The sequence below is a fragment of the Sciurus carolinensis genome, chromosome 10 (assembly GCF_902686445.1).
Source record: "Sciurus carolinensis chromosome 10, mSciCar1.2, whole genome shotgun sequence".
NCBI classification, from domain to species: Eukaryota; Metazoa; Chordata; class Mammalia; order Rodentia; family Sciuridae; genus Sciurus; species Sciurus carolinensis.
Window position 1 is genome coordinate 53,602,214 of NC_062222.1, and position 26,389 is coordinate 53,628,602.

The 26,389-nt window shown below is 39.0% G+C and overlaps 2 protein-coding genes across 7 annotated transcripts in view; one reads left to right on the forward strand and one right to left on the reverse strand.

The window, feature by feature from the left end:
• The window catches only part of Manba (mannosidase beta), a 143,449-nt gene extending 122,998 nt beyond the window's left edge, over positions 1–20,451 (forward strand). Inside the window, exons 23-25 of one of the 2 annotated variants that reach the window (XR_007110524.1) lie at positions 11,953–12,039; positions 19,762–19,891; positions 19,952–20,451. The gene's annotated coding sequence lies outside the window, so the exon portion shown is untranslated. The remainder of the gene's footprint in view (positions 1–11,952; positions 12,040–19,761; positions 19,892–19,951) is intronic. The other variant, XR_007110523.1, reaches the window with a different exon arrangement.
• The window catches only part of Nfkb1 (nuclear factor kappa B subunit 1), a 116,150-nt gene that overhangs the window by 14,738 nt on the left and 75,023 nt on the right, over positions 1–26,389 (reverse strand). For all 5 annotated transcript variants that reach the window (XM_047566731.1, XM_047566732.1, XM_047566730.1 and 2 more), the window contains 9 exons: positions 22,361–22,524; positions 20,110–20,268; positions 18,635–18,739; positions 16,285–16,376; positions 14,398–14,536; positions 7,984–8,127; positions 5,756–5,845; positions 4,373–4,567; positions 3,031–3,172 (listed from right to left, as the gene is read on the reverse strand). In XM_047566731.1, the coding sequence (XP_047422687.1) occupies positions 3,031–3,172; positions 4,373–4,567; positions 5,756–5,845; positions 7,984–8,127; positions 14,398–14,536; positions 16,285–16,376; positions 18,635–18,739; positions 20,110–20,268; positions 22,361–22,524 (1,230 nt within the window). The remainder of the gene's footprint in view (positions 1–3,030; positions 3,173–4,372; positions 4,568–5,755; positions 5,846–7,983; positions 8,128–14,397; positions 14,537–16,284; positions 16,377–18,634; positions 18,740–20,109; positions 20,269–22,360; positions 22,525–26,389) is intronic.

Below are 26,389 nucleotides of genomic sequence, written 5' to 3' on the forward strand. Positions count from 1 at the left end.
TGTATGTAAAACGAATGCCTGGCAGTAGAAATTTTCAGAAAATTTAGTTACTTAGCCCTGCTACCTGCTTCAAGTTACAGTGTTGTGCCTTTTTAAAGATCTCCTAGATCTTAAAAGGGGAGAATAGAGGCAGACTTTAACTACTGGGAGGAAACTCTGAATTCTCTGTTAGGTTGGGCAATTGCACTTTTCTATATGCCACACTCCTTCTCTGGCCTGTGGTCTTCTCTGGGGCAGGTTCAATGGCAGTTAGCCTGAAGGCCCTAGCACACACTTTAGGTAGGAAAACAAGAGTAATGGAACCTTGGGGGCTGATGATAAGGAGGTTGAAAATATTGGTGGGTGTCAAGCACCACTCCTAGAATAATTCTTTAAATTGTCAGAATACTTTTCATTAAAATTAATTTGAAACAACTCACAGTAACAAATGTGGCTTCTATTTGTTAGAGATTCTATTCTAATTACCAGACTACAATAAGCCTTTAATGTTATACTATAAGCTTAGCAACAATCCAAGGTAATCTTATCTTTGCTTCTTGGATAATGAAACAGACTTACAGGTGTACTATAACTCAGCCAAGGTCACAGAGCTAGTAAGCAGCTGTGAAGCTTGTATTCAAGCCCAGGCCTGTCTCACTCCAAAGCCATTTCTTAATCTCCTCAGCCATCCTGCATAAGGGATAGATGTGCCCTGCTCTACCGAGTTGGAACTGAACACCTAGCAGGATGATTACTTCAAACATGGACAGATTGAGATGCAGAGGATAGAGGCAGCACATCTGGGCTTGGAGAAGCAGGCTGGATTTTTTCCAATTCAAAGATATAGGTGCCATTTATTTATTTATATAATTTTTAGTGTTTGTTCTATTAGTTATACATGACAGCAGAATTTTGATTCATTGTACACAGAGTACAACTTTTCATTTCTCTGGTTGTACTCAATGTAGAGTCACAACATTTGTGTAATAGTACACGTACATAGAGTAATGATGTTTGTCTCATTCCACCGTCTTTCCTCCCCCACAACCTCCCCTCCCCTCATTTCCCTCTACACAATCCAATGTTCCTCCATTTTTCCTTTACCCCCTCCCCCCACCCAGGTATATATCAGCATTCATTTATCAGAGAAAATATTCGGCCTTTGGTTTTTTGGGATTGGCTCTTTCACTTAGCATGATATTTGTAGGTGCCATTTTATTTAGGCCTCTGTTTTAGTAATAACATGTATGATTTATTTGGGATTAACACTGGCATAGGAGGGTCTAAAACACTATACTGTGATTTTGCTACTTGACAGATATTTTTCAATGAATGTTTTCAGGGTTTGACTATTTCACAGGGTGCTGGAAGAAGACTTCTGAAAAGGACCTAGAGTCTGACGTGGACATGATGCACATGTCCCAAGAAAAAAATTGTACTTCAAAAACTGCCTAAAAATTTCCATGTGCAGCTCAGCATTTCATAGCAGAAGTACAATTCTCCTCCCCCTCAAATCCTCACACCCTCATGGGAATTTCCCCAATACCAGGGGGCTTTATATTTTTTCTTTATTGTAATTTCTATGATGACTAATGGCCCCAGGATTCAGACTGTTAGCCAAAAAAGATAAACTCAATGAAAACAAGAGGCTGAGTTGTGATGGCCAAAAGCTGCCCTGTCTATGCTTCTAAGAGGGCTCCTGTTTGGTTTTGGTACCACTTCTCTGACCTCTCAGAGCCTGATTGTGTGAATGTTCAAGGCCCAGGAGGGGACTCTATTAATTTCCAGCCTCTCCAGGTATATCCAGCATCCTTCCGTGTGTCTGTGCTTCCCCTAATGCACCCACTGGACTAATGTGCCTTGCAGCTCTTCCACATCCTCCCTTCAAGCTTCAGCATTCCCTTCCAAATTGCCTGCGCTCATCTTCCTTACACTCAAAAATTCAGCAGTTTCTGAAAAATGTCACTTGAAACACTGCTGTCCTGTCTTGGCTAACTGCTTTCTCTTGTGGTTATATGCCATTGAATGCTAATTAGATTATTTAACCCTGAGAAAACGTTCTGCTATTCACATCCTTACACAAAGAGGGTTGTACCAGTTCCTCTTGTACTGTATAACAAGGCCAGTGGTTATACCACATCCTTGGTTACGCTGCAAGGAATGAGAACAAAGGTCTCTGCTTGAAACCCTGAGGTTGGCACTTTCCTAAAGCGTTTGGTTGAGTTTTTAAAACGGAGACTTAAAACACGGCACACAAGAGATCTTCCGCAGAAAAGGATTTCTCGGTGTTGATGCTATTTTTGGAAAGTTTTAGATAAAGCACTTGACTTGAATCTGAAGGCTGCTGCCTCTTGTTATTTCTGTAGGCTTTTGAGATCATTTTAGAAGTCTCAATGAAAGGAACAAGAGGACCTTTTTAGAAAGAAGCCAGGTGGTTTTGCAATAGAATCTCAGTAATAGCAGGAATGGAAGGCATGGTGTTTGGAATGTCAGACTCCCACACAGCATGGGTTGGAGCAGTCACAAGAGTGAACCACTCGAATACTGGTGACCACGAATAGAAGCAGCAGAGAAGGACCAGTAACTTGGAGAGAATGACAACCATCTCTTAGTCACTTCATTGCTGCTGCTGCCTTTTATTGGGCTTTTCTTGAATACACTATCCTTTCAAATATACAGTTGGGATTACATTGCTTCAGGGATTTGGAAACTAATGACTCTCCCAATATTATTTCAATAAATAAGGCAAGGTTTTCAAAAAGTGCTATTAACAACAGATTAGTTTTTTGTTGTTGTTGTTCCCCAGTGAAACCTATTCTTAGATGAGAGGTTCAGCTACTCTAGCGTCCAGCAGGTGACTGCAGCAGACCAGGAGAACCAAATCATGCTACTCAACCTCATGACACATTCTTCTTCTTGACAGAATGTTCTACTTACAGGACCTAATAACTTTGAGCAAGTCTTTGTACCTCTAGTCAGTATGCATTTCACAATGTTTTTCTCTCTGCCCTGCCCTAAAACAACCCTTGTCCTATAGAAGCCCTGACTTACCTGTCCCCATTCTCATCCTGCACTGCAGTGAGATGCCGCTGGACAGCCAGCAGCATCTTCACGTCTCCCGTCACTGCATAGTCGAAAAGGGCGTTGGCGTGCCTCTTGGCAAGCTGCATAGCCTTCTCCAGAAAGAGGTTATCTGCAAGACAATGACCACAAGCACAACTGAGTTTCCTACACTTGCTCCACATGCAGGGCAGGCCTGAGGCCAGCACCATGAGCGTCAGTGTTCTGATACTGACACACATTTTAATTGAAAATGCTCTTCTCAGTGCTTCTGGGTTGTGTTTACTAGAGAGAGCACGATTAGACATTGACTCACTAAAAAATACAGAGATTGACCTAAAAAAATCTGTCCATGACTTGTTATGGGGGAAAATTTAGAAATGTCTATTATTTTAAGGAGAAAAATTAACATTGGTTATTTTAAGGGCAACCGATCAATCCCCAAACAATGTTGATGAGATTTTTGCCATGATTTTTAACTAATCAATATCTTGGTAAAATAATCCTTTGCTGGAATCTTTAGCAACTATCTGTCTAGTTAATGTGTTAAAAAATACACATTTCTGCCATAGGCAGGTAACTTTCAATCAGCCATTGGTGTTTTTATGAAGTTTGTTCCCTTAAGGCCAGGTGATGGCAAACTGTGACCTTTGGGCCTCAAACCGGACACATTAACCACTTTTTATATGTCTCCTTGGCTAAACATGGTTCCTACATTTTTAAAGGAGCATTAAAAGTAAAGGAAAAAGAATACACAATAGTATATGGTCATATATGGCCACCAAGTCTCCATATTTACTCTCTTTCCCTTCACGGAGGACTTTTGAGTACCATTGGAGATGACCAAAAATCACAACATACACAAACGAGTACTATTTCAAAGGAAACACAAAAGTACATTCCCTCTAAATCCTAACCTCTTCGAAGAGGGCAACAGGATGTAAAGAAAAGTTCCATTTTCAGGCAAAGTTCCACTCTAGTATGACCACAAGCTAGATGCTAGAGAGGGGTGACTAAAAGATGTGGAAATCATTCTCTGTTATCTGTGCCAGAAGAGAAGCTGATGGTCTCTCCTGATCCCCTGAAACTGCACAATTGTGATAGGAGCATGCACATGTTAATGTCTGTGCTTTGGTTCACACTGAAAAAATGGAAATCCCAGCATGAATAAAATGACCAACACATGCTTTTCAAAAGGCAAGCACACAGAACTGGATATGGACACAGCACCTTCAGGTTCCCAGAAAAGAAACCTCCATTCTGGAAGTCTGCTCTGTCCCTAGACCCCTCTCCAGCCAGCCAGCACAATGTGCTGCTCTGTGCACCCACCTACCCTGAAACCGAGCATCCTCTTCCTTTACTCCCATGGTGCACGTCGGCGTCACCTCCTCATTTCCGTCGCTGGACATGCCCAGTTCCTTATCTTGTTCTGTGGTTTTGATAACGTTCCCAGAGAGATTTATAGTCTCTCTGCCACCCCTCGTGTCACAATCTTCAGGATCACTTTTAGATTCAGCATTCATGGTTCCTAAGAGAAATGCAAACTCATCAGCCTTTTCTCAGTAAAATCTGTTAATTAGGTTATAATTCATTGTTTCAATGAAGATCAGATAAAGGCAGGAGGCAAGTGAACTGCAAAGGGAAAATAGAAATCATAATTTGAGATCTTTTTAAAATTTTCGTTTCATAAATCACATGTTTTGGAGCTATTTTAAACACTTCTAAAAATATTTTTCAAGTATACTTCTAAAACTCAGATCTTATTTTGTTTACCTGTAAAGGAGAAAAGTGAAATAAAGCTCTTCTGTGTATTGAAGGGAAGTGGAAAATTTTAAAGTTCTTAAAAGGACAGCTTTATTTTTTTTTTAAGGTAAGTTGCAAAGACGTGATCTCGATTCCCATTCTTTGGTGTGGGAGGTCTCCCAGTGCTGTTTCTAATCATGGACTTTCTGGTCCAAATGTGTTATCTGAAAGGTACTAGGAGAGCACCTGGGGTTTATGGGCAGACCTGGTTCAAATTCTGATTCTGCCACTAACAGTCATGTACTTTGAGTGAATGAATGAACGTTTCTGAGCCTCAGCACCTTTCACGTATATAAAATGGAGATGCTAACATTTTCCTTACAGAGAATAAAGATTACAGTTGAGGGAAACACTTATTCTGTTTTATGGAATGAAGTGTTGCCAGATTCTTGAATACAAAATAAAGTCAATTAAAAACTAAAGTTTAAAAAAAAAAAAAGATTGCAGTTAGGGCAAAAAGCACCTGTCACAAAACAGGCATTTAGTAGATGGGAAGATTTATAGAATTACTTCTTCAGTGCATACATTAGTATGTAATTTTAATGTAAACTATGAACACAGTGTAACAACTGCTACTTAGAGGAAGCATTTGATGGAAAAGACCAACCCCATAAAACTCAAAATGATTTCAAAAGTGCAGCAGTGGAAGCAGAAAGACAATAGAGAAGCATGTTGATCTTTTTCTAATGTTTGAACAGTCAAGTCTCCGTAAGCTTCTTTGTAATGCTCTTTTCTTCCACCCCCATTCATGCCACTTTAAAAGTAAATATATAGACAAATGTTAGGAATAGAGTTTATACTATCCAGAAGAAATAATGTTTTTGGAAAAATATCTTCTAAAATTTTTTTAAAGATGATTTGGTTCTATTCAGCATTGACTTCTTCTCTTCCCCTGTATTAAAGTACTACTTACCATGCTTCAGTCCAGCATTGGATTTAGTGGTTCCAGGGTGGAAGGTAATTCCACCGTACGTAGGAAATCCATAGTGCGGGAAGCCATACCCTGGAATGGCAGGTAAAGCACATGGAGTGTCAGGATGACTTATAACTCAGTAAAACTCAGTGTGGTCCCTCATGGAGCACAGATTTTAGTGTGGGACAATAGTGCCGTGCCTACAATTGGGGTATCAGTTTATAGTCAGTAAGGCACACTGTGGGGCCACTGAATTCCACTTTCGCAAAGTTAAATTTTGGCAGGTGAGGCAGTGCCCAGACTGGCAGAATGGAGGAGTTCATGCTGAGAATGTGTCCCACTCCCTCCTGAAGGAGAGAGGATACTGGGGAGAGGTCACACCAGGCTCAGAGTGGCCTACCAAGAAGTCGTTTCCTCAGGAGAACAAACAAACAAACAAAACAAAACACAGAAAAACCTACTGATACCTCAGAGGACAAGAGCCACCACTGTTCATTCTCAGGCATTTTTGGTGAGAGAATAAACTGGTAAAATTCTTTGGGGAAGCAGCTGGCATTAGACGTCATAACCTCTGACATGGTAATTTTACTTCAAAGAATCTAATTTAAAAACAATCTGGAATAAAAGAAAAGCTATTTGGGTAGGGGTTTGGTGCAGTATTTTATGTAGAATATGGGAAACACTCAAGAAAGTTACACTATGGTTTGTTCACTTGATGAAATATTTTGTCATTAAAAATGATGCTTGGGGCTGGGGTTATAGGCCCAGTGGTAGAGCACTTGCCCAGCATGTGTGAGGTTTGATTCTCAGCACCACAAAAAAATAAATAAAATAAAGGTATTGTGTCCATCTACAACTAAAAATATGTTTTTAAAAAATGTTGCTTAATAAACTGTGCTTATGTGAAGTCTATATTACCATGAGGAAAAATGCTTATGTTAGTATGTTAGTTGAAAGCAGCACATATGACTCTAGACACACAATCATGGTATGATGATAATAAATAGCTACTATAAATAAACGAATTAAAGTAATATGCATGATGATCGTAGCTGCACTTAGGAAAATTCATACATATTTACCATAAGATGTGCATGAAAAATTATAAATATTTAAGCTGGGTGTGGGGGTGAATGCCTGTAATCCCAGCAGGTTGGGAGGCTAAGGCAGGAGGATCAAGAGTTCAAAGCCAGCCTCAGCAAAAGGGAGGCGCTAAGCAACTCAGTGAGACCCTGTCTCTAAATAAAATACAAAATAGGGCTGGGGACGTGGCTCAGTGGTTGAGTGCCCCTGAGTTTAATCCCTGGTAACCAGTCCCTCCTACCCCAATTATAAATGTTTAAACTTCAATGACAGGATTTTATATTTTCAATTTTTCCTATAATGTATATATAATTTACAATGTAGCCTATGTAGGTACATAATAGACATTGACTGTCTAGTATGTATAATATGTAATCTTTTAAATGTTTCCAAAGAATATCAGGACAACTGGTACACTACAGTATTTAGAGAGTTTTTTTTTTTTTTTTTTGATAATTGGCTTAGATGATTTTTAAAATTTAATGTTTTTGCTTTTTGGCAGTATAAGGAATTGAACTCAAGGTCTCATGCAGGCTTGGCAAGCACTCTTCCACTGAGTAACATCCTAGCACTGAATGAATTTCTTTCTTTTTACAGTTTTTGGGAGGTTCCACATATAGTCGCTTTCTCTTATCCACAAGGGATAGGTTCTCAGATCCCCAGGGGTGCCTCAACCAGGGATAATACTGAATGCTATGCACACTGCATTTTTTCCAATACATACATACCTATGTAAAGGTACGCAACTTGTAAGTTAATTTTTAAATTAGGCACAGTAAGAAATCAACAACAATAATAACAAAATATAATGCTGAGGACAATAATACTGTAATAAAAATCATGTGAATGTGGTTTCTCTCTTCAAAGTCAAGATAACTATTAGTATTTTTAGACTGAAGTTGACCACAGGTAACTGAAACCATGAGAAGTGAAACTGTGGATAAAGGGAGCTCTGTACTGTAAAACGTGTGTTATTTGAAAAATAAACTTACATTTGTAGGGAAATTTTAATTAATTGAAACTCGTGTACTTAATAATGGCACAGCCGCTCAACCCACAGCCCGGCTTAGAAAACCAGGGAAGGAAAACGACGGTACCTTCTCCAATGCGAGAAAGTTTTTTAAAGAGAAGTGATGATTCTGTACCTGGACCCGTAGTTCCCGTGCTCCCTCCTCCACCGCCGCTACCGAACATGCCTCCGCCTCCAGCCCCGGCACCGCTACCGCCGCCGAAACTATCCGAAAAATTGGGCATGAGCTTCTGCCGTTTCCTCTGCACTTCCTCTTTATCTGTATTTACAGGAAGAGAAACCAGAGGAGAAAAGATTGATTCTGTTCCACCACTAGCCACAGAAAGACTATTGATTCTCATGGTATTTTTAAACATCTTAAAGGGAAATAGAAAGCACTCAAGGAGGAAGAGATGCCAAATTTCAAGAAGCATTATATTTATCCCAATAGGTACGAAGAATGAGAACGAGCCGCAGAGAGACCACAGAGTAGTACACACCCAATTCCACTCTGCAAGCAGCAGTTTTCTAAGTCCCCAGCGTTGGTAAAATCGTGAGAGATTAGATCGCCCATCAAAGATTGACATATCAAAGATATGGAATACAAAAACATTACTGAACACATTTGGTCACACAAAACTATTACTAACCAGCTAACACTCATTGTGCACCTAGAGTGAGCTAAATGCTGGGGATAAAGAGAAGCAGGACATGTCTTTGATCTCAAGAATCCCCCAACATAAATTTTGAGGTAGTTGGGGAGAGACTTGCAAGACAGCCCCTTAGTGGTTATATGCTAGATTGATGGTGCAGATTCATAGGATATCAGCTGTAAGGAGAAGATGAGGATGTTCTGGGAAGGGGATATGGATGGCACAAAGTAATGAAGAGAAGCCTGGCGTGGTTAGAGAACAAGGATAGATGTTTTGGACTTAAGTGAAAGCTTAGTATGAGGAATTCTTGAGAGGCGGGGCTGGTTGGTGCCATGCTGAGATGCATCTGGCATATGAACCTAAGGTTCTTAGCTCATAGGCGGGAGAGCAACGGGAATGATGTCTTCAGCTTATAGTTTTAGGAGATTCATCTGTCACTTGTGCACAGGGTCTAGTGAAGACTCAACCAAGACAGGACAGTGCAGAGACAAGGTAGTGGTGCACTTAATGGTGGACCATTAAGGTGTCCCACCATGATAACAGAAATGGAGAGGATCCCAGAAACAGACTAAGAGAGGGATCTACAGGCTCTGGTGACTGAAGGTATAGGGGTCCAGGAATCTTGGAACACTCCTTGACCAAAAGGCAGGGATGGCCTCTGACACCCTCAACTATCCAGGTCTGGCTGCCACTTGGTCTTCCTTCCCTCATTCCTTGTGTGGTTCTCTTTTTCTTCTTTTCTTCACCAGCTCCAGTGCCTCTTCTGAGTTCTATCACTGCCTTTGTTGTCCACCTCTGTGTTCTTTTTTATTCTTTCTGTTTCTCTTTCTTTCTCCTCTGTGATTTTCTCCCTTATCGTTTTTCTCCCTTCTGTCTGAAGGAGTGAAGGAGGTTTTTTTTTTTTTTTTTTTTTTTTGTTTGTTTACATTAAATGAATAGTCAACATGGTATTCTTTTTTTCAGTCAGCTTCCCAATACTTAAGAACTGTCCTATTTCTAATTCTTCATTGTCAGTTTTTGTCTCTTTATTTCTAATTCTGTGGTGGTTTCAGTCATCTCAAGCCTGGATGGAAGGCTGTTGTTTACTGATTATCTCATGATCATCTCACTGCAGCTGAAAGATTGAACAGAGGAAAGCAGGGTACAAAGTGCACTGACTAGTTTAAAAACTGAGTATACCTAGACTTATTAGGAAGAAAAAGGCCAAGGTGAGAAAAATAAGTTTTCACTACGAGGGAATAAAATTTAACAATTTTCTTATGAAAGAATTATGGAAAGATTTGTAAAATTTCCCCATCAGTTATACCATAACTAATTAATAGATATACTTATTTTCTATCATATAAACTGTTGATCTCAATAGAAAATTATTTCGTTATAGAAATATGAAACACAAAAAAGGAGCAACTTATTCATCTTTGGGAATAAATGTTATTTATTGACATGATGTTCAGCAAAGAGACTGGTTAGTATTTTCTGTGTCCTCTTTTTACCTCTTAAAGTAGACATGCTCACTGCTTATATTTCATTGTACAATGGGAATTTTTTTTTAAATTTATTTTAATTAAAAATTTTTTTTAGTTGTCAATGGATGTTTTACTTATTTATTTATTTATATGTGGTGCTGAGTTTCGAAGCCAGGGCTTCACACATGCTAGGCAAGTGCTCTATCACTGAGTCACAACTCCAGCCCCCACAATGGGAATTTTTAAAAAGATTTTTAAAATTTGTTATTTTTAGATACACATGACAGTGGAGTGTAACTTATTCTAATTAGGATCCCATTCTTGTGGTTGTACATGATGTAGAGTTTCCTATGTTCATATATGAACATAGGAAAGTCATGTCTGATTCTACAATGGGAATTTTTAAGAGAAAATTTAAAAAACATTATCTATACTGTAGCCAGCATGATTTCAATGACAAGAAACCAATTCAGAAAATTCCATGTGACAAACTTTAAAAAAGAACCTAAAGATCCAAATCTCCACAGAATTGAGCATGGAGATGTTCACACTTGGTGAAAATATGACACTCCCTTGTGGACTGCCTTTGAGAGTGGCTCCAGGGGATGAAAGAGCAACCTAATTCAGAAGGAACCCAAGTGGCTACCACTGCAGAGTCTCCTTTCATAGAAGCCAGGGTGGTTAAGTGACTTGTCTGACGTCAGGGCAGAGTGAAGATCAGACCTGAAGTCTAATCATCTTTTATTATATTTGACTGCCATTCTCTGGGAAACACTCCAAAATAACTTTGTGGTAATAACTGATTACTTTAATAATCTATGACTTTAGATAATGGTTCATGATTTTAGATCCACAGTTTAATTATACAGATAAAATTTTAGCCTCCCCCACCTTTTCCTGTTTATTACCAGTGGAGATGCCTGCATTTATTCTTACCATACCTTTCCTGACTTAAATATTGAGTCTATTTCTTCCTAATCTCCACCTTTTCAGACTGACAAGTCACTGTGGTCTTTATTTGCCTTCATTTAGCAGTCCCTCAACTATGTTCTTCCCTTGCCAATCATCCTTCTTTTGATTATTGTAACTGTGTCTCCTGGACCCAACCTTCTCCATGAAATTTTTGTAAGGTGCAATGCCAATGACCACAGAGGACACAGAGTTCAAGGGTGGAGATTGAATATAGTGAGAGGACAATGTTTTATGATCTAATGTCTTACCTGATGGCACCCAACATATTACTGGCCCTTTGCATTAAGATGGCAACTTGGCTGGCCAATCAAGAAGCCAGCCCACAGACAGTTAATGAGCATCTAGTATGTGACATATGCTTTGCTGGATGTTAGAGATGTAACGGTGAACACAAATACCAAGTCTCTGTTCTGAAGACGACTCTTCCCATTGGGAGTGGGAAGAAGACAAGAGACCAACAGATAAGGGAGGTTTACATACTGAGAGAAATAATTAAGATATAACATTAGGCAATGAGATAGGGAGCGACTACAGGGACTGGAGTAGTGGCAGGTGTGTTCAGTGACTTCTGGGAAATGTAAATAATGACTCTGTCGGATGTACAGTTTGAATCCACACAGCCTGGCAGGATTATTTCTCCTTTGGCGTACTCCCTTGGGTATCTATAACTCTGAAGGTTTTATAAAATAAGACAATCTGTTAGACTTAATAAAGACAGTTTTTATTTATTTATTTTTGTACTGGGGACTGAACCCAGGGGCACTAAACTACTGAGCCACATCCTCAGCCCTTTTTTATATTGTATTTAGAGACAGAGTCTTACTGAGTTGCTTAGGGCTCAGCTAAGTTGCTGAGGCTGGCTTTGAACTTGCAATCCTCCTGCCTCAGCCTCCTGAGCTGCTGGGATTACAGGTGTCACTGTGCTTGGCCAAGACAGTTCTAATAATTACTCAATTACATACATGTTGACCATTTCTTCCTTTTAAACTCAATGGCTAATTCTCTCTTTTCCAGGTGGTTCTTACTCTGGTTGTATTATATGGAGCTTTGAATCAATGATAGCCTGAAACATATAGATACAACTTTGAACTTTCAGGGGAGGTAAGTCTCTAAACCTACTATAACAGGGTTGCAGTGAACAGTCTGAATATGCCCTCGTTACAGCACACTTTCTTGATGTACAGATACCACTGGAAAAGGTAGACAGGTAGTCTAGAAACTACGTTCAGCTTTGAATATTTCTGGGCTCATTTCTTTTTTTGTGTCTACTTTAAAAGAAGATGTTTCAACCAAAACAACAACTTTCACATTCTCTTGTATAGACAGAAGCATTCAGAAGGCTACAGGCAGCGCCTGAAGTTGGGGAAGTGAGAAGAGGTGGGAGAACCTCCAGGAAAGGCCAAGAGGTGGCCTCTGGCCAAATTCTCCAGTGCCCATCTGGCCTGGACACTAGGATTTCCCATGAAATCTCATATGAAGTTAAAAAAGGCTCTTGTGCTGGCCATGCTTGCAAACCACCTGCACAGAATGCACTGCCAATCTGACCCAGCAATGGAGAGGTCACAACCTCAGAAAGAAACATGAACTCAGAGAAGAATTTTTGAAATGCTTCTGCCTCAGCATGAATTCTAGGAAAGGAAAGCCCTCTTCATAGATCACCCTCATGATCTGCTATCACAGGATCCAACATCCGTGTGGCTTGCTGCTGCTGCACCTTTGTGGTTTCTAACCTCAGCCAGGTCCTGGGTGCTCTGTCCCTGACCTCCCTCTCCAGTCTCACTGCATCTAATCCAGAGGTTTCTGATTTTATTGAACCCCAGACTCCTGGGTAGTCTGGCAAAGTCTAGGAACATCTCAGAATCACAGTTTTCAATATGTAACATCCAAAATAAGGGGACATATAGTTTGTTTCGGGGGCGGGGGTGTCAGTGGACTTGGATTAAGAATGCCTTTGAATAACTATCCAGTTTGGTGCCTGTCATATCTCATCTCAAGATGCTTCTGAATGCTGAATTTCCCATCCTGCCCTTTCTTGAATTCCAGTTCTGCCTTTAGATCAGCCTACAAGGATTCTGCACTCGAACTTCCACAGGAACCTAATGGTACATGTTTTAAACGGAACTGCTCTTTTCCATCCAAACCTACATTTTCTCCCTTGTTCCTTTCATCCAGTCAACATGTCATAAGCTTCCTACTTTGGAATCCTAGAATCATCTATGACTCCTGAATCTTTTCTTCCTTTCCCAGCTTACCCAACATCCAGGTCCTCTCGATGCCACTGCTGCACTGTCTACTGGATCCGCCCTCTCCTTTTGTACCTGAACACAGACACCTTTTCTTTTTCCCTTTTTAATATTTATTTTAAATTAATATTTAATTAATATTTTTAATACCTTTGTTTATTTTTATGTGGTGCTGAGGATGGAACCCAGTGCCTCACACGTGCTAGGCAAGCGCTCCACCACTGAGCTACAGCCTCAGCCCACGGACACCTTGCCTAACCTCACCATTGCTCACTTGGGTTCTTGTGTTACTCTTCTGACTCACTGTCTGACTCTCAGGCAGCACCCTCAGTGTTGACACAGACATGTCAGAGCCATCATCCCAAACACAGGTGGGCCTGCCCATCCCTCTGCAGAATCAAGGCAAAATTCTTCAGCTGAAACTCACAGCACCGCTCAGCCCAGCCTTGGCCTTCTGCACCTGCCTCAGCCTTCATTAGTCTACCTCAGCACTGGAATGGTCACTTCTCTCTGAACAGACACAAACTGCCATACCACTGTCCTTGAGCATACCTCCAGTGTTCCAAACCTAGGAAACTCCTAAGTTCTGTTTATCTTGAGCTGTATTCCAAATTCTGTCCTGAACACTACCTCCTGGAAGAGGGCTTCTCTTTGGAGGTTTCTTCAGAGTGTTGGTATCAAGGACCGTCTCACCATCCTCCCCTGCTTCTATGGATGTGTTACTTGGGGTACTTACTAACATCATACTTTGCAATGTAACTTTAATTAAGACTATTCTGTCTCTTTCTTGAAGTCCTTTTTTGTGAGAAAAAGAATGATGCCTTATTCATTTATAGTACTGCATGCATGGTGGCCGAGTTTTCTGCTCAATGACCTGGGGCTGGTTGTCGCAGTGGCTGATTCTCCCTAACAACAAGGCTTATTTTTCATCTCAACTGTCTGAAACCTGAGTTACTCAACAAATAGTAGATTCCAAAATTCAAGGACCAATTCTCAAGTGTCAATATTTTATGCAGGGTTGATGGAGAAAACATTATTTTTAAATTGCACTAATTCCATGACCTGAAAATAGCATATTACCTGTCCCTTCTCTAACGATAAGTGCCACAGATGCAGGGACTGCTTTCTAGGAAGCTGTTCAAAGGAGGGGACCAACCAATCTTTTCTAATCAGCTCAACCTCTTATCAAGCATAAGAGTCTGAACAACTGAGTTACCTTTGATTTCAGGATAGTAGAGAAAAGGTTTTGGTTCGCTAGTTTCCAAATCAGATTTCCTCCGAAGCTGGACAAACACAGAGGCTGGTTTTGTAATGTTGACATCTTTATACTTTGGCGTTTTGAAGACAATGGCAAACTGCAGGATACAAAGATCCAAATATTGGTGGGGGAGTATATATTTTTCTTAGCAATCCTGTACATTAAACACATTCCTTATGCTTTTATTTATACCCAATGCTTAAACAAAGTATGCTAAAAAACATAGCACCTTGGAGAAAAAGTTCAAAACTCAGTGTTCAATACACACACACTTTTATTACATTGCCACTGTGAAGTTGAAGTACAACCCTGTGACAACAGATTGCAAATCTCTATTATTTCAATTTATTCATATTTCAAATGTCTTCCAGTGGTAAATGTTATACATATGAAATTCACTGCATATACTTCTTTATTCTCTTTCAAACTAGCCTCAAAAGACTGCAAAACCATTTAAAGCAATGTCAGAAAAGTTGGGTGTGGAAAACATTGAAGCAAGGGGTCTTACTAATCAGTCTGCAGTTCGGCTGGTGAGGGAGAGGAAACCGAACACTGCTCAGGAGGCAACATAGCACATTAATTCCTCCAGTGGTGATGGAATAGTTAGGCATTTTAACGTTTTTTAGTTTGATTGTTTTTACAATGTAAAATATTCACAGGAATCAAGATTTTGTGAAATATAAAAGGCCCACACAATGGTATATATTGATAATCTTCCCTGTCCCTCTTCCACACAATTCCTAAGAATGCCAGCCCCCAGAGACATACACTCTTACTAGTTTCTTACATCCCCATCCAGAGTTTGTGCACATTCATATATGAGCAAAGAACCACTTTTACATACACTTAGTTTTACACCTGTCTTTTAATGGATTTTACATTTATATCATTGAGATCTTTTTTTGATTTAATTATTATTTTTTATTATTAAAATCTTTTTTATTTTTACAGACTGCATTTTGATTCATTGTACACAAATGGGGTACAACTTTTCATTTCTATGGTTGTACACAATGTAGATTCACACCATTCATGTAATCATAAATATATATAGGATAATACTGTCTGTTTCATTTTACTATCTTTCTGTCCCCCACCCTCTCCCACCCCATTTTCCTCTACAACAAAAAAACCAAAGGCCAAATGTTTTCTCTGATAAGTGCATGACAATATATAATGAGGGGAGTGGTGGGGGAAGAGAAGAATGAGATCTTTCTATCTTAGTACACAGAATTCTCATTTCCTTTAATGACTATATAATATTCCACCACATGGATACACCATAATTTATTTAACTAGTCACTTTCTGATTAACATTTGGATTGTTTGGATTGTTTTCAACTTTTAATGAAGACAGTATTTCTCAACCACTCATAAGAAGGAGAGTAATCCTGAGGATAGGGACTCAGAGTTTCCTCTCCTGGTTATATAACCAGTTGTCCTTCATTATCAGAGTAGCATCAATGTCTACTAGAAGCCTGCTCCTGTCTACACTCAACACACTACTTTCTCAACAGGTCTCACCCTAACAACATCAATAAAATACCTGAAACATTTCTACTGAAGGACTGAGAGCCACTGCCTTAAGGGACAGAAAATCAAACACCAAATGAAATGTTTTGCCTGTGTCTCAGAACCAATGGTCTAGTAGAAACTTGCCCATAATTCTATGATAGGTTAGGTTAGTTTTCTGCATAACCTGCAAGAATCTTAAAAATAGTACTGTTTCACAAATGCTAAAAATACTTGTGCTTTTTCCTTTTTCATATATGGAAATGAAATACTGAATGTCAACAAGGCAGAAAATGAATGTTTAAACAATAACAATAATAATATTCTACTTACTTGTCTATGAACATCTGTAGGGGAAAAATCTCCAAATCCTTCCCAGACTCCACCATTTTCCTCCTCTTCATAAAAACGAATCTGGATATCATCTGCAAACAGCCACATTCAGGTGTAATTGTAAATAATATAATAAAATTTTAAAACATGCTGAAAAATAAAGCTGACTTTACCTACTATATACTTAAATTTATAAAAAATAATTAATATAAATAGATTATGAGTCATTTAAAATTTTCTCAAGTTGGTGACTTTTTATTTAATGGCAGAATATTAGATTTACCTAATCAAACTGAGTTTTCTCTTAATCAGTGTTTGACCTTCCCACTTTTCCATCTTGTACCAATTCATTCCTTAAGAATGAAGAATGGTAGTAAAAGAATATGAGAATCCCCAAATATGGTTCAACTCAATATAGATATATATAATAATAATTAACTTTTATGTTTTACTATATGGCAGATGCTGTTCTAAGCACTTTATACATAAATATTACTCATGTAATCTTCCCAAAACCCTGTGATGGAGGTATACTATTATTATCCTCATTTTGCAGAAGAGAAACAGGTCCAGAGAGTTTCTCAAGTAACATATCTGAGGTTGAATGGTGAGTGGATGAAGAAGCCAGGATCTGAATACAGACATCAGAGTTTCAGAGTCCAGGCTCTTAAACACTCCTATACTCCTTCCCTATAATACTTTATTAGTCCATATTGAGTAACTAGTCAAAGTATTGTGATGGTCAGTTCCTTTGTGATTAAAGTAGGGAGATTAAATTTCATATTCTAGTCATGAGCTCCATTTTAGCAGAAACATGATAACCTGTACAGGTTGGCATGTCCCTAGCTTCATTTCCAATTTTGTAGGAAGGACCACACTACTGACTAGTGAAACTAAGTTTTTATTTCTATTTTATTAGAATTTTAGAAATATTAGAATTAGATAGAACATCTATGAGCTCTGGGTCCAGTCTGATGCTACCCTGGGTCTAGTTATTCAGATCCTCTAAACTAAGTACAGGACTTCTCTTATGAAGACATTCCAGTGCAACAACCATGATTAAAAACTACATTAGCAAATAAAGGTGCTTGGATTGTGTTTACTCACGCACACGCACTCAAGAATCTGGAAACGCGAATTACTTTATGGATAGAGTAGTTGGAAGAAGGCAAGGTAAGCAGAGAAAGTGCAAACCTTGTTGAACAAAGAATATATGTATTTACTTTATAATATGATCCTGTTTCTTTGGGCATTTAACTTCAAACGTGAATTATTATTGTTATTTTTTTTTTTGGTGGTGCTGGGGATTAAACGCAGAGCCTTGTGCATGAAAAGCAAGTATTCTACCAACTGAGCTATATCCTTAGCCCCAAATGTAAATTTTTTGAAAAGCTATAATTCCTTTATTTAAGGACCGTTTCCTGTTAAGTATCTGCTTACTTTGAAAATGTCCACTTTGTATTAGTGTAGTTTCCTTGGTGTTATTTTTTTTTTTTTTTTGTATGCCAGGGATCCCAAGGTGTAATTCATCATAGTCAAGTGTTCTACCTAGCCTAAGAGCTACATCCACAGCCCTTTTTATTTTATTTTGAGACAGGTCTTTCAATGTTGCTGAGGCTGGCCTTGAACTTGTGATCTTCCTTCCTTAAACCCCTAAGCAGCTAGGATTAAGGTGTGAGCCACTGTTCCTGGCTTCCATTTACCATTTTATTTAAAAAAATGAGTGAAGTTTGAGAAAATAACATAAAATCTTCTTCAGTTTTTAATAATTTATAAATTTTGTAATGTATCTAATAATAAGTGCCAAAAGTCTTTTCTCAAAGTAGTAACTGCAAGAGATATGTGCTCTGAGAACTTCCCTATATTCCTAGACTCTTTTCTTTTCCTAGTTGACATCATACTGACATGTGAAAGTGGTTGAAGAAACTCAGTGTTATAAGAAAGCACTGAAAAATAAACAGAATCAACAATCTTATACCACATAAGACTTACTATTTATTCTCTGCATGTGTCTGTACATGTATCAAGCATGGGCTATTATTAATTAATTTTAGTTTAACCAAAAGCCAATAACAAAGCTTAAAGCATAAAATTACTAAAAGTCACTGGTTATAGTTATCATTATTTTTTAAGTTTCTCTTTATTTCTTTGGGAAATTTTTAAATGAATTATTCAGTTTGGTTTTAAAATACAACATAGACAATTTACACCTGGGAGATATGGAACATGTACAAATTTTCAAGGTGTTCTATGGAAAAAGAGGGTCATTTCTGTCCTGTTGCTGAAAAGTAACTGATAAATGTGCTGAGAAAATTATAATTCACATCTTGAGATTAGACGGTATGCTTACCTTTCTGAACTTTGTCACAGAGAAGATAAATTTCTTCCCCTCCAGTTACACATCCAGCTGTCCTGTCCATTCTTACGATTTTCAAGTTGGATGCATTGGGTGCTTCTGTTCAAAGGGGGAAAAAACAACAGACATTAAGATTTGTTCTCAGTTTCACAGGTTAATCCCCTCTGAGGGACGCTGCCCTTAGCACACATCACCTGAACAAAGTTCACATAGATGCTTCATTCCTATCACAATAACAAAGATACAAATAAAACAAGAACGGCTTCCGAGGTCCTCAGAGCACATCTGGGACATGGGCCATTCATTATCACTAAAACAGATGAGGTAGGAAGGAATAGATGAGGTAGATCAGATGATGGTACCTGTTCTCCTAGTACAGAGACCAATACAGAAAGAGAAAGAGCTTTTGTGATGTTTCAGGAAGTACCAAGCTAATGGATCTCTGGAATTTCAATTAGGGGAAGATTTTAACCCCAAACTTGTTTTCACCCTAATGCTGTACCATTTATTAAAGTCCTAAAATTTTTAAGAAAAACACAGTTCTCTTGAACTACTAATTAATTTTCATTGTACACAGAAAAAATGGAGATGTTAAATTTCCTTTCCCCAAACTAAATGAGGATTCTGTGTTCTATGTGGTTAGGGGCAAAAGTTTCATGTGGTAACACTGTAAAGCTTCCTTCTTTTTTTTTTTTAACTTCAACATCTGCATTTTAAGGTGATCTGTGGTATATAAGTTTGAATCATTTTGTAAACCTTTCACTTCCCTTCAGACTTTTTTAAATTAGAGAGATCAGTTAGCTGTTGTACTTGAGCATGGAATTTTCTACTAGTACCAAACTGTGTAAACACTTAAGGAGCCCAGGTACCGCACTTGTAGGCTCTCTGAAAATATCTGTTTAATAAATCCCATGCATACTGAACAATAAAGTTACATGGTAAATGCTACAGACCACTGCAAAACTCTTTAAAAAGTTCTAGGAACTACAAACAGAAAGTTTTGAAGGTACATACTAACTATACATTCTATTAACTTGAAGTTCCTACCTTGGTAATGTTAGGAATGGTGTGGGAATGAGACGGACAAGAATAATAGTTGTCTTTTATTAACATGTTTTCAGAGCCTCCAAGAAAACATATGGAGATACTTTTTTCCTTCTGAGAGCACCAACAGTCTATCCTTGAGTAATGTGTTCATAAATGAGAGACTTGGTATTGCATGTGAGAGCTGTAATGCACTTCCGAGGAAAGGTAACTACATTTATTGAGCATTTCTTAAAACTGAATGGAGACATCAACCTTTTAAGCTAGACTGCATTGCTCATATTTTGTAGACGATAAACTCCAGGAACAAGGTGATGAAGTTACTTTCCATACAGCTCAGAGCTGGCTACTAAGTGGCAGGGCAGGGCTGGAAGCCTGTTTTGACACCATACCAAGCTGCGTCCAGTTAGAAGCCGACTACTCACTGCTGTCATAGATGGCGTCTGACACCACGGGTTCCAGGCGCCTGGTGAAGCTGCCCGTGCTGTCAGGAAGAAAAGCTGTAAACATGAGCCGCACCACGCTGAGGTCCATCTCCTTCGTCTGCTGAAGAGCTGCCTGGCGGATGAGCTCCTTTTCCCGATCTAGGATCACACAGCACAGTCGTTCATGCCAAAAGGCAGCGGAAAGTGTCAACTTCTACAACAGCCTTTATAAACTCAAAGAACGAGGCCTTAAAAACCCGTTTATTTTCCCTCTCTCTTTTGAAATTCTTTATATTGTTAGTAAAAAATTTTAAGTAGTCCCATTTATGTCATCCCAAATTAAAGTTATCAAACTAAGATCTGAATTTTCTCTGGATTTTGGTAATAACTGTCTTCATGTATCAGACTGCCTATCTTCTCCTGTCCTCCCTCATTCTGCTTTTTTTCCATTCAATGAGAGTCAAAGGCACAAAGATTGTGATGGAGTGGGATGTAATAAGTCTATTATGCACTAGCCATATGGAGAAATATGAAAGTTAATTATCCCAAAAGTTTATTAAGCTCAGGGACTGTGCTCCTTCCACTGAGGGTCTGACACATAGGTGCTCAAAAAGTACTTGCAAAGAAATCAAATGACTTGATCATATTTGCTCTTTTCCTCCTGATGGAGTTTTCATGCTGATGCATAAATTCACATTTAATTTATAGTATCATAAAAGGGAATAGTTCAAGTGATAAGCACTACCTGAGAGTTACAGATGAGTTACATGGGATTTTGAGGGAGGAGAGTTCAGAGGCTCTGGAGCAGAAGGAAGCGGCATTTGTTCTAAATCTTGGAGGGATGGTAGCATTTGAACATGTGAGGAGTGTGGATAAGGTCATTTCAGGAAGAGAGGACAGCAAGAATAGAAAGAATGTGCCACCTTGGGGGAAGTGAGAAACCTTGGTTCTTCTATGGAGTGGTTCTGTTTGACAGGAAAGGGTTGAGTGGAAAACAGTTGGAAATGCAGACAGGGGCCAGCATTTGGAAGGTCTGAGATGGCAACTTGCAGAATTTAGACTTTGTAGGCAATGGGGAAATGTCAGGTAGTGGTGGGTTGTAGGTCTTAGTGAGATCTATCTGCCACAGGGTGTAAACTGGACTAGGAGTGGAGGGGGAGAGACCAGGAGAAGACTATCACTGAAGCAATGAAAATGGAGTGAGGAGTGGAATGCCAGGGAGTTCAGCAAAGAGGTGGAGCAGGGACTGAAGAGGTAGCACAAGTGAGAAGAAGTCCAAGATGATGTGCAGGCTCAGAGGCTGGGTGGCAGAAGACGGCAATGTTTAGTAGAGAAATGATGTTCAGTTGTGGGTTACATGAGCATGAGATGATCACAGGAGGGTCAAACTAAAAGACAAAATGTGCCAGATGCAGTGGCACACACCTGTAATCCCAGCAGCTTGGGAGGCTGAGACAGGAGGATTGCAAATTCAAAACCAGCCTCAGCAACTCAGTGAGGCCCTGAGCAGCTCAGAGAGAAGGGTCTTTCTAGATAAAATACATAAAAGGACTGGGGATGTGGCTTAGTGGTTCAATCCCTGGTACAAAAAAAAAAAAAAAAAATCACCTCCTCCCAACAACAACAACAACAACAACAACAAAAACAAAAAGAAAAATCCAAAACCCTGAAAAACCCTAAAGGACAAAATGTAAAATGGAAATGGGTCATGTGTTGGGCCAGGGAATGAGGTTCAAAGAAACAATCTGACTATAGGCGAAAAAAAAGAAAATAATTTCATTATTATGATAAAGATAATACTCGATGTTTTCCTTATGATTCAGCAAATTGGGGTAGGTATAACAGGTGTTCTTTGGACCAATTGTACTTAGGTTTTGACAGGCTGAAAGGAAAGGATGGGGTGTTGTCAGCAGAAGAAGACATATAGGTAGGTATGACTATGCATCTCGTGTTCTGAGAGCAGTGATAGCAAGAGGTGACAGCAGGATGGGGCTGGAGATGAGCCTGGAAGGATGGCTGGTGACAGAATGGGAGGGCTTTGTACACCAAGCCATGGAGGTGTCCATTTTATTCTAGAGGTTGCAGGATGCCATAGAAGGTTCTGAGGAGGGAAAGCGTGGGAGCTGTGTGGGGTATAGACTTGGAGAAGGAGAAGCCTAAAGCATATAGACGAACATATAGTTCCATGCATGCATGAGAAAACACATCCCTGAGCTCCTCAGAGGAACAAGGCTGGGACAGAGATGCTCACCTGTGAGCTGCCGGTCTCCTCCACCTTCTGCTTGCAAATAGGCAAGGTCAGGGTGCACTAAAAGTCCTGGATTGTAGCCCCTTACACATGCGTCGGTCATCCGTGCTTCCAGTGTTTCAAATACTTTTTTCTTTGTCACATGAAGTATACCCAGGTTTGCAAAGCTGAAGGGAAAACAGTAACAGCAAAAACAATCCAAAGTTACTTAATAACTCGAGTGTCTGGTTTCACTTTTGTAAGGTACACATTGTGTATATTTTTAATATTAGAAGGGCACTATATGGAATATACTGCATATCACATAATGTTATCATGGGGTCTGGGGGGGGCACAATGTCATCAAACACATTAACACTTCCACAGAGAAACCTATAACTAGATGCATCAAATGGAAAAACAAAAATTATAAACAGCTGCATGTCAGGTCAGAGTAGATTTTGCTACCAAATGTCTACAGTAAACTTAAATGAATCTTTTGTTTTCAGAGCTTAGTAGAATTCCAAATTATGATTCAGGGAGTGGGGTATACTTGTACATATCCCAATAAGGAAGTTGTACCTGGATTCATTTTAGGGCATTTTCTATGGGATCATATGATATAAATTTAAAATTCCAAATATATACTAACATTTTTGAAGAACAAGAATAATAAGTATCATGTTTGGAAGAAATTTTTTTTTTATCATCCTTGGGTTTCTGGTGGGATTTAAAGTCTACCTGTAACCCCATTTTCTCCTCTATGATCTACAAGGTTGGAATTACCTATCACCACCAAAATATCATCTAATTTCCACAGCACTCATGTACTGAGAGTGCAAATATAATCAGGGATGGAGAACCTTCATCTCATGAAGGCTACATATTTGTAGAACAAAATATGTTCATAAACTAAATAAAGTAAATGAAAAAATTTCAGGAAAATACATAAAATACTCCACCCATCAATTTTTTTAAAGTGCATGAAACAAAGACGCATATTTAATAAATATAAAATAAGATGCTAATAAATGACAAAAAAGCACTTTATCAAGGAGCCTCATTCGTTCAACAAATATTTAAGCAGGTTCTTATTAGTGCTGGAAGTGTCCTTGGAGCTTTTATCAGCAGTAGAATCATCTCTTCCTTTATGGAGCTTATGTGTTAGTACGACAACAGAGAAGAAAGAAAGAAAGGAAGAAGTAAATTGTATGACATAATTTGAAAGGTAATGAGTGTTATAAGAAAAGTAAGATAGGAATGGGGAATAGAAGAAATAGTAGGCAGGAAAAGTATGACACTTAAAATGAGAGAGCAGGAAGAACTCAGCAAAAGGGTGACAACTGAGTAAAACCTGAGGAAGTGAGGGAAAAATGCAGATTTTGGGATGCAGAGCACCAGGGCAGAAGGAGCAGCAAGTGCACACGTCCCGGGATAGGACCATGCTGGGTTTTCAAAACACAAGTGTCCAGAGGTCAACGTGGCCAGAATGAAAAGAACAAGTGGTCCTCATCCAGAAGAGTTCAAAGAGGTCAACGGGACCCAGATCTCTCAGAGTTAAACACCTGTGAGCTTTTGTAAAGATATATATATTTTTTTTGCTCAGAAACAAAATGTATACATATCCACACAAACATACAATTCAATATAATATAATATAAATTTGCAGAGGAAAGAATGACATGTTATGACAACTGGACTGAATGAAAGTTGACATTCCATTCCTAGGAGATTGAAATGGGGAGATCACTATTTTCCCATCATTGTGGATGTTCTTTCTATATGGGAATAAGATTGAAAGGGACAAGTGGTACAGGTGCTGCTGAGGGTGGATGCCTCTGTGCCCATTAATGTGGGAAGGGAACAGAAGAGGTGAAGACAGAATGAAATGAGCTTACATGGAAGCCCAGGACGGAATGCATTGTGTGTCTAGACAGAGGTGATAAAGGGGGCAGTGGGATTTATGCAGAGAATAAAATACACCAGTAGAAGAGATGCCCCTTGAGGGCAGGAATCTCCAATGGCTAGGATGCTGCCTGACACACGAGAGTTCAGTACTTGTCTATTGAATATATGAATGCTGCACAGAAAACTAAGCACTATGATAGACCAATGTGCACAGAGGCATCCACCCTCAGCAGCACCTGTACCACTTGCCCCTTTAACTCTTATTCCTGTATAGAACATCCACAATGATGGGAAAATAGTGATCTAGGAATTTCAATCTCCTAGGAATGGAATGTCAAATACCTGTGCAGCACTTTACACTGCACCATCTATAAGATACTTTTTTTTCAGTTGTATATGGATATGATCCTTTATTTATTCTTCTGTGGTGCCGAGGATTGAACCCAGTGCCTCACACATGCTAAGTACGTACTCTACCACTGAGCTACAACCCCAGCCCTATAAAATACTTTGCGATATTTATTTTTATTTTAGTTTTGTACTGGGGGTTGAACTCAGGGGCACTCAAACACTGAGCCACATCCCCAGCCCTATTTTGTATTTTATTTAGAGACAGGGTCTCACTGAGTTGCTTAGTGCCTTGCCATTGCTGAGGCTGGTTTTGAACTTGCAATCCTCCTGTTTCAGCCTCCTGAGTTGCTGGGATTATAGGTGTGCACTGCCACACCTGGCTTGATGTTTATTTGATGTGTATTTAATTTATTTTCTACTAGAAAGGCATCATTCTTGTGTATTAGGTGAATCAAGAACAGTTTAATCTGGTCATAAAACAATGTCAGTCTTCTGCTTTAGGTTAATGATGGGGTAACAGATTGAACTGAACCTCTCACATGTGAAAAAAATGGTTGTCAAAAAACAGGCAGCACAGAACAGCCATATTTAAGAAAAGAAAAATAAGTAATGTGAATCTTATGATTACTCTAGCTTAATACCTAGAGAGAGTCCCAGGTTACGGCACAGGAAGGGGGAACCCAATCTTAGCTTCTAATTCACTTGAGTTGAGGAGGCCAAGGAAGCTGGAATTCACAGGCAGAGCAGCAGAGAGGGAATGCAGTGAGATTCAGAGATCCACTCAAGTCTTCAGCCGAGTACTGATCAAAGCATGTATGGGGGAAACTACCCAAGGCTGGGAGAGGAGCACCATAAAGGAGCAGGTGGAGCAATTCTTATAGCACACAGAGGGTGCAACCATTCAAGAAATCTCATAATGCATGGAGCACCAGGTTGAATATTCAGAAGGTAGTGCCAGAGTGATGGTGTTAACCTAGACTAAAGGTTTCCTTGATGTCCTTAGTCAGCTTAAATGTAGTCTAGAAAGAGTCAAAAGTTTCCCAAATTTAACTTCATTCCAATTTTCAAAAATATTTAAAGGCATATTCCCTCAAAAAAAATCCAGCACCAACAATGCAAAATTCAAAATGTCAGGCACCTAATAAAATATTACATGGCATAGAAAGAAGAAGAAAGATGTTACTCATACAGAGGATAAAAATCAACAAATAGAAATAGACCCAGAAATGCTGCAGACGACATTTGTAGACAAGTACATTGAAATGGCTCTTATAGATTCAACATGGTCAAAAAGAAAGCAAGCATTGGTATGTTAAAGGGGAAACATTGGGGTTATAAAAAAGATCTCAAACAAACCTGTAGCTGGAAACTACAATTTCTGAGGAAAAAAAAAATACATTAGATGGGATTAAAAACCTATTAGACACAATAGACAAAAAGATTAGTGAACTTGAAAATATAGTAATAAAACTATCCAAAATGAAACACAGAGAAAAAAGAATTTAAAACAAGACGAGGAAGGGGTGAAGCTTAGTGATAGAGCACATGCTCAGGATGCATGAAACCCTGGGTTCTATCCCTGTTGAAGGAAAGAAAGGGAAGGAAAAGGAAGGGAAGGGAAGGGAAGGATTAGTGAGCTGTGGGACAATTGCAAATGGTCAAATATGTGTAATCAGTGTTCCAGAATTAGATAAAAGAAAAGTAAGCAGAAGAAAAAAAATCTCTGAAAACACAATGGGTTAAAAGTTTTAAAATTTAATAAAAATATAAGCCCGTGATCCAAGAATCCCAGTG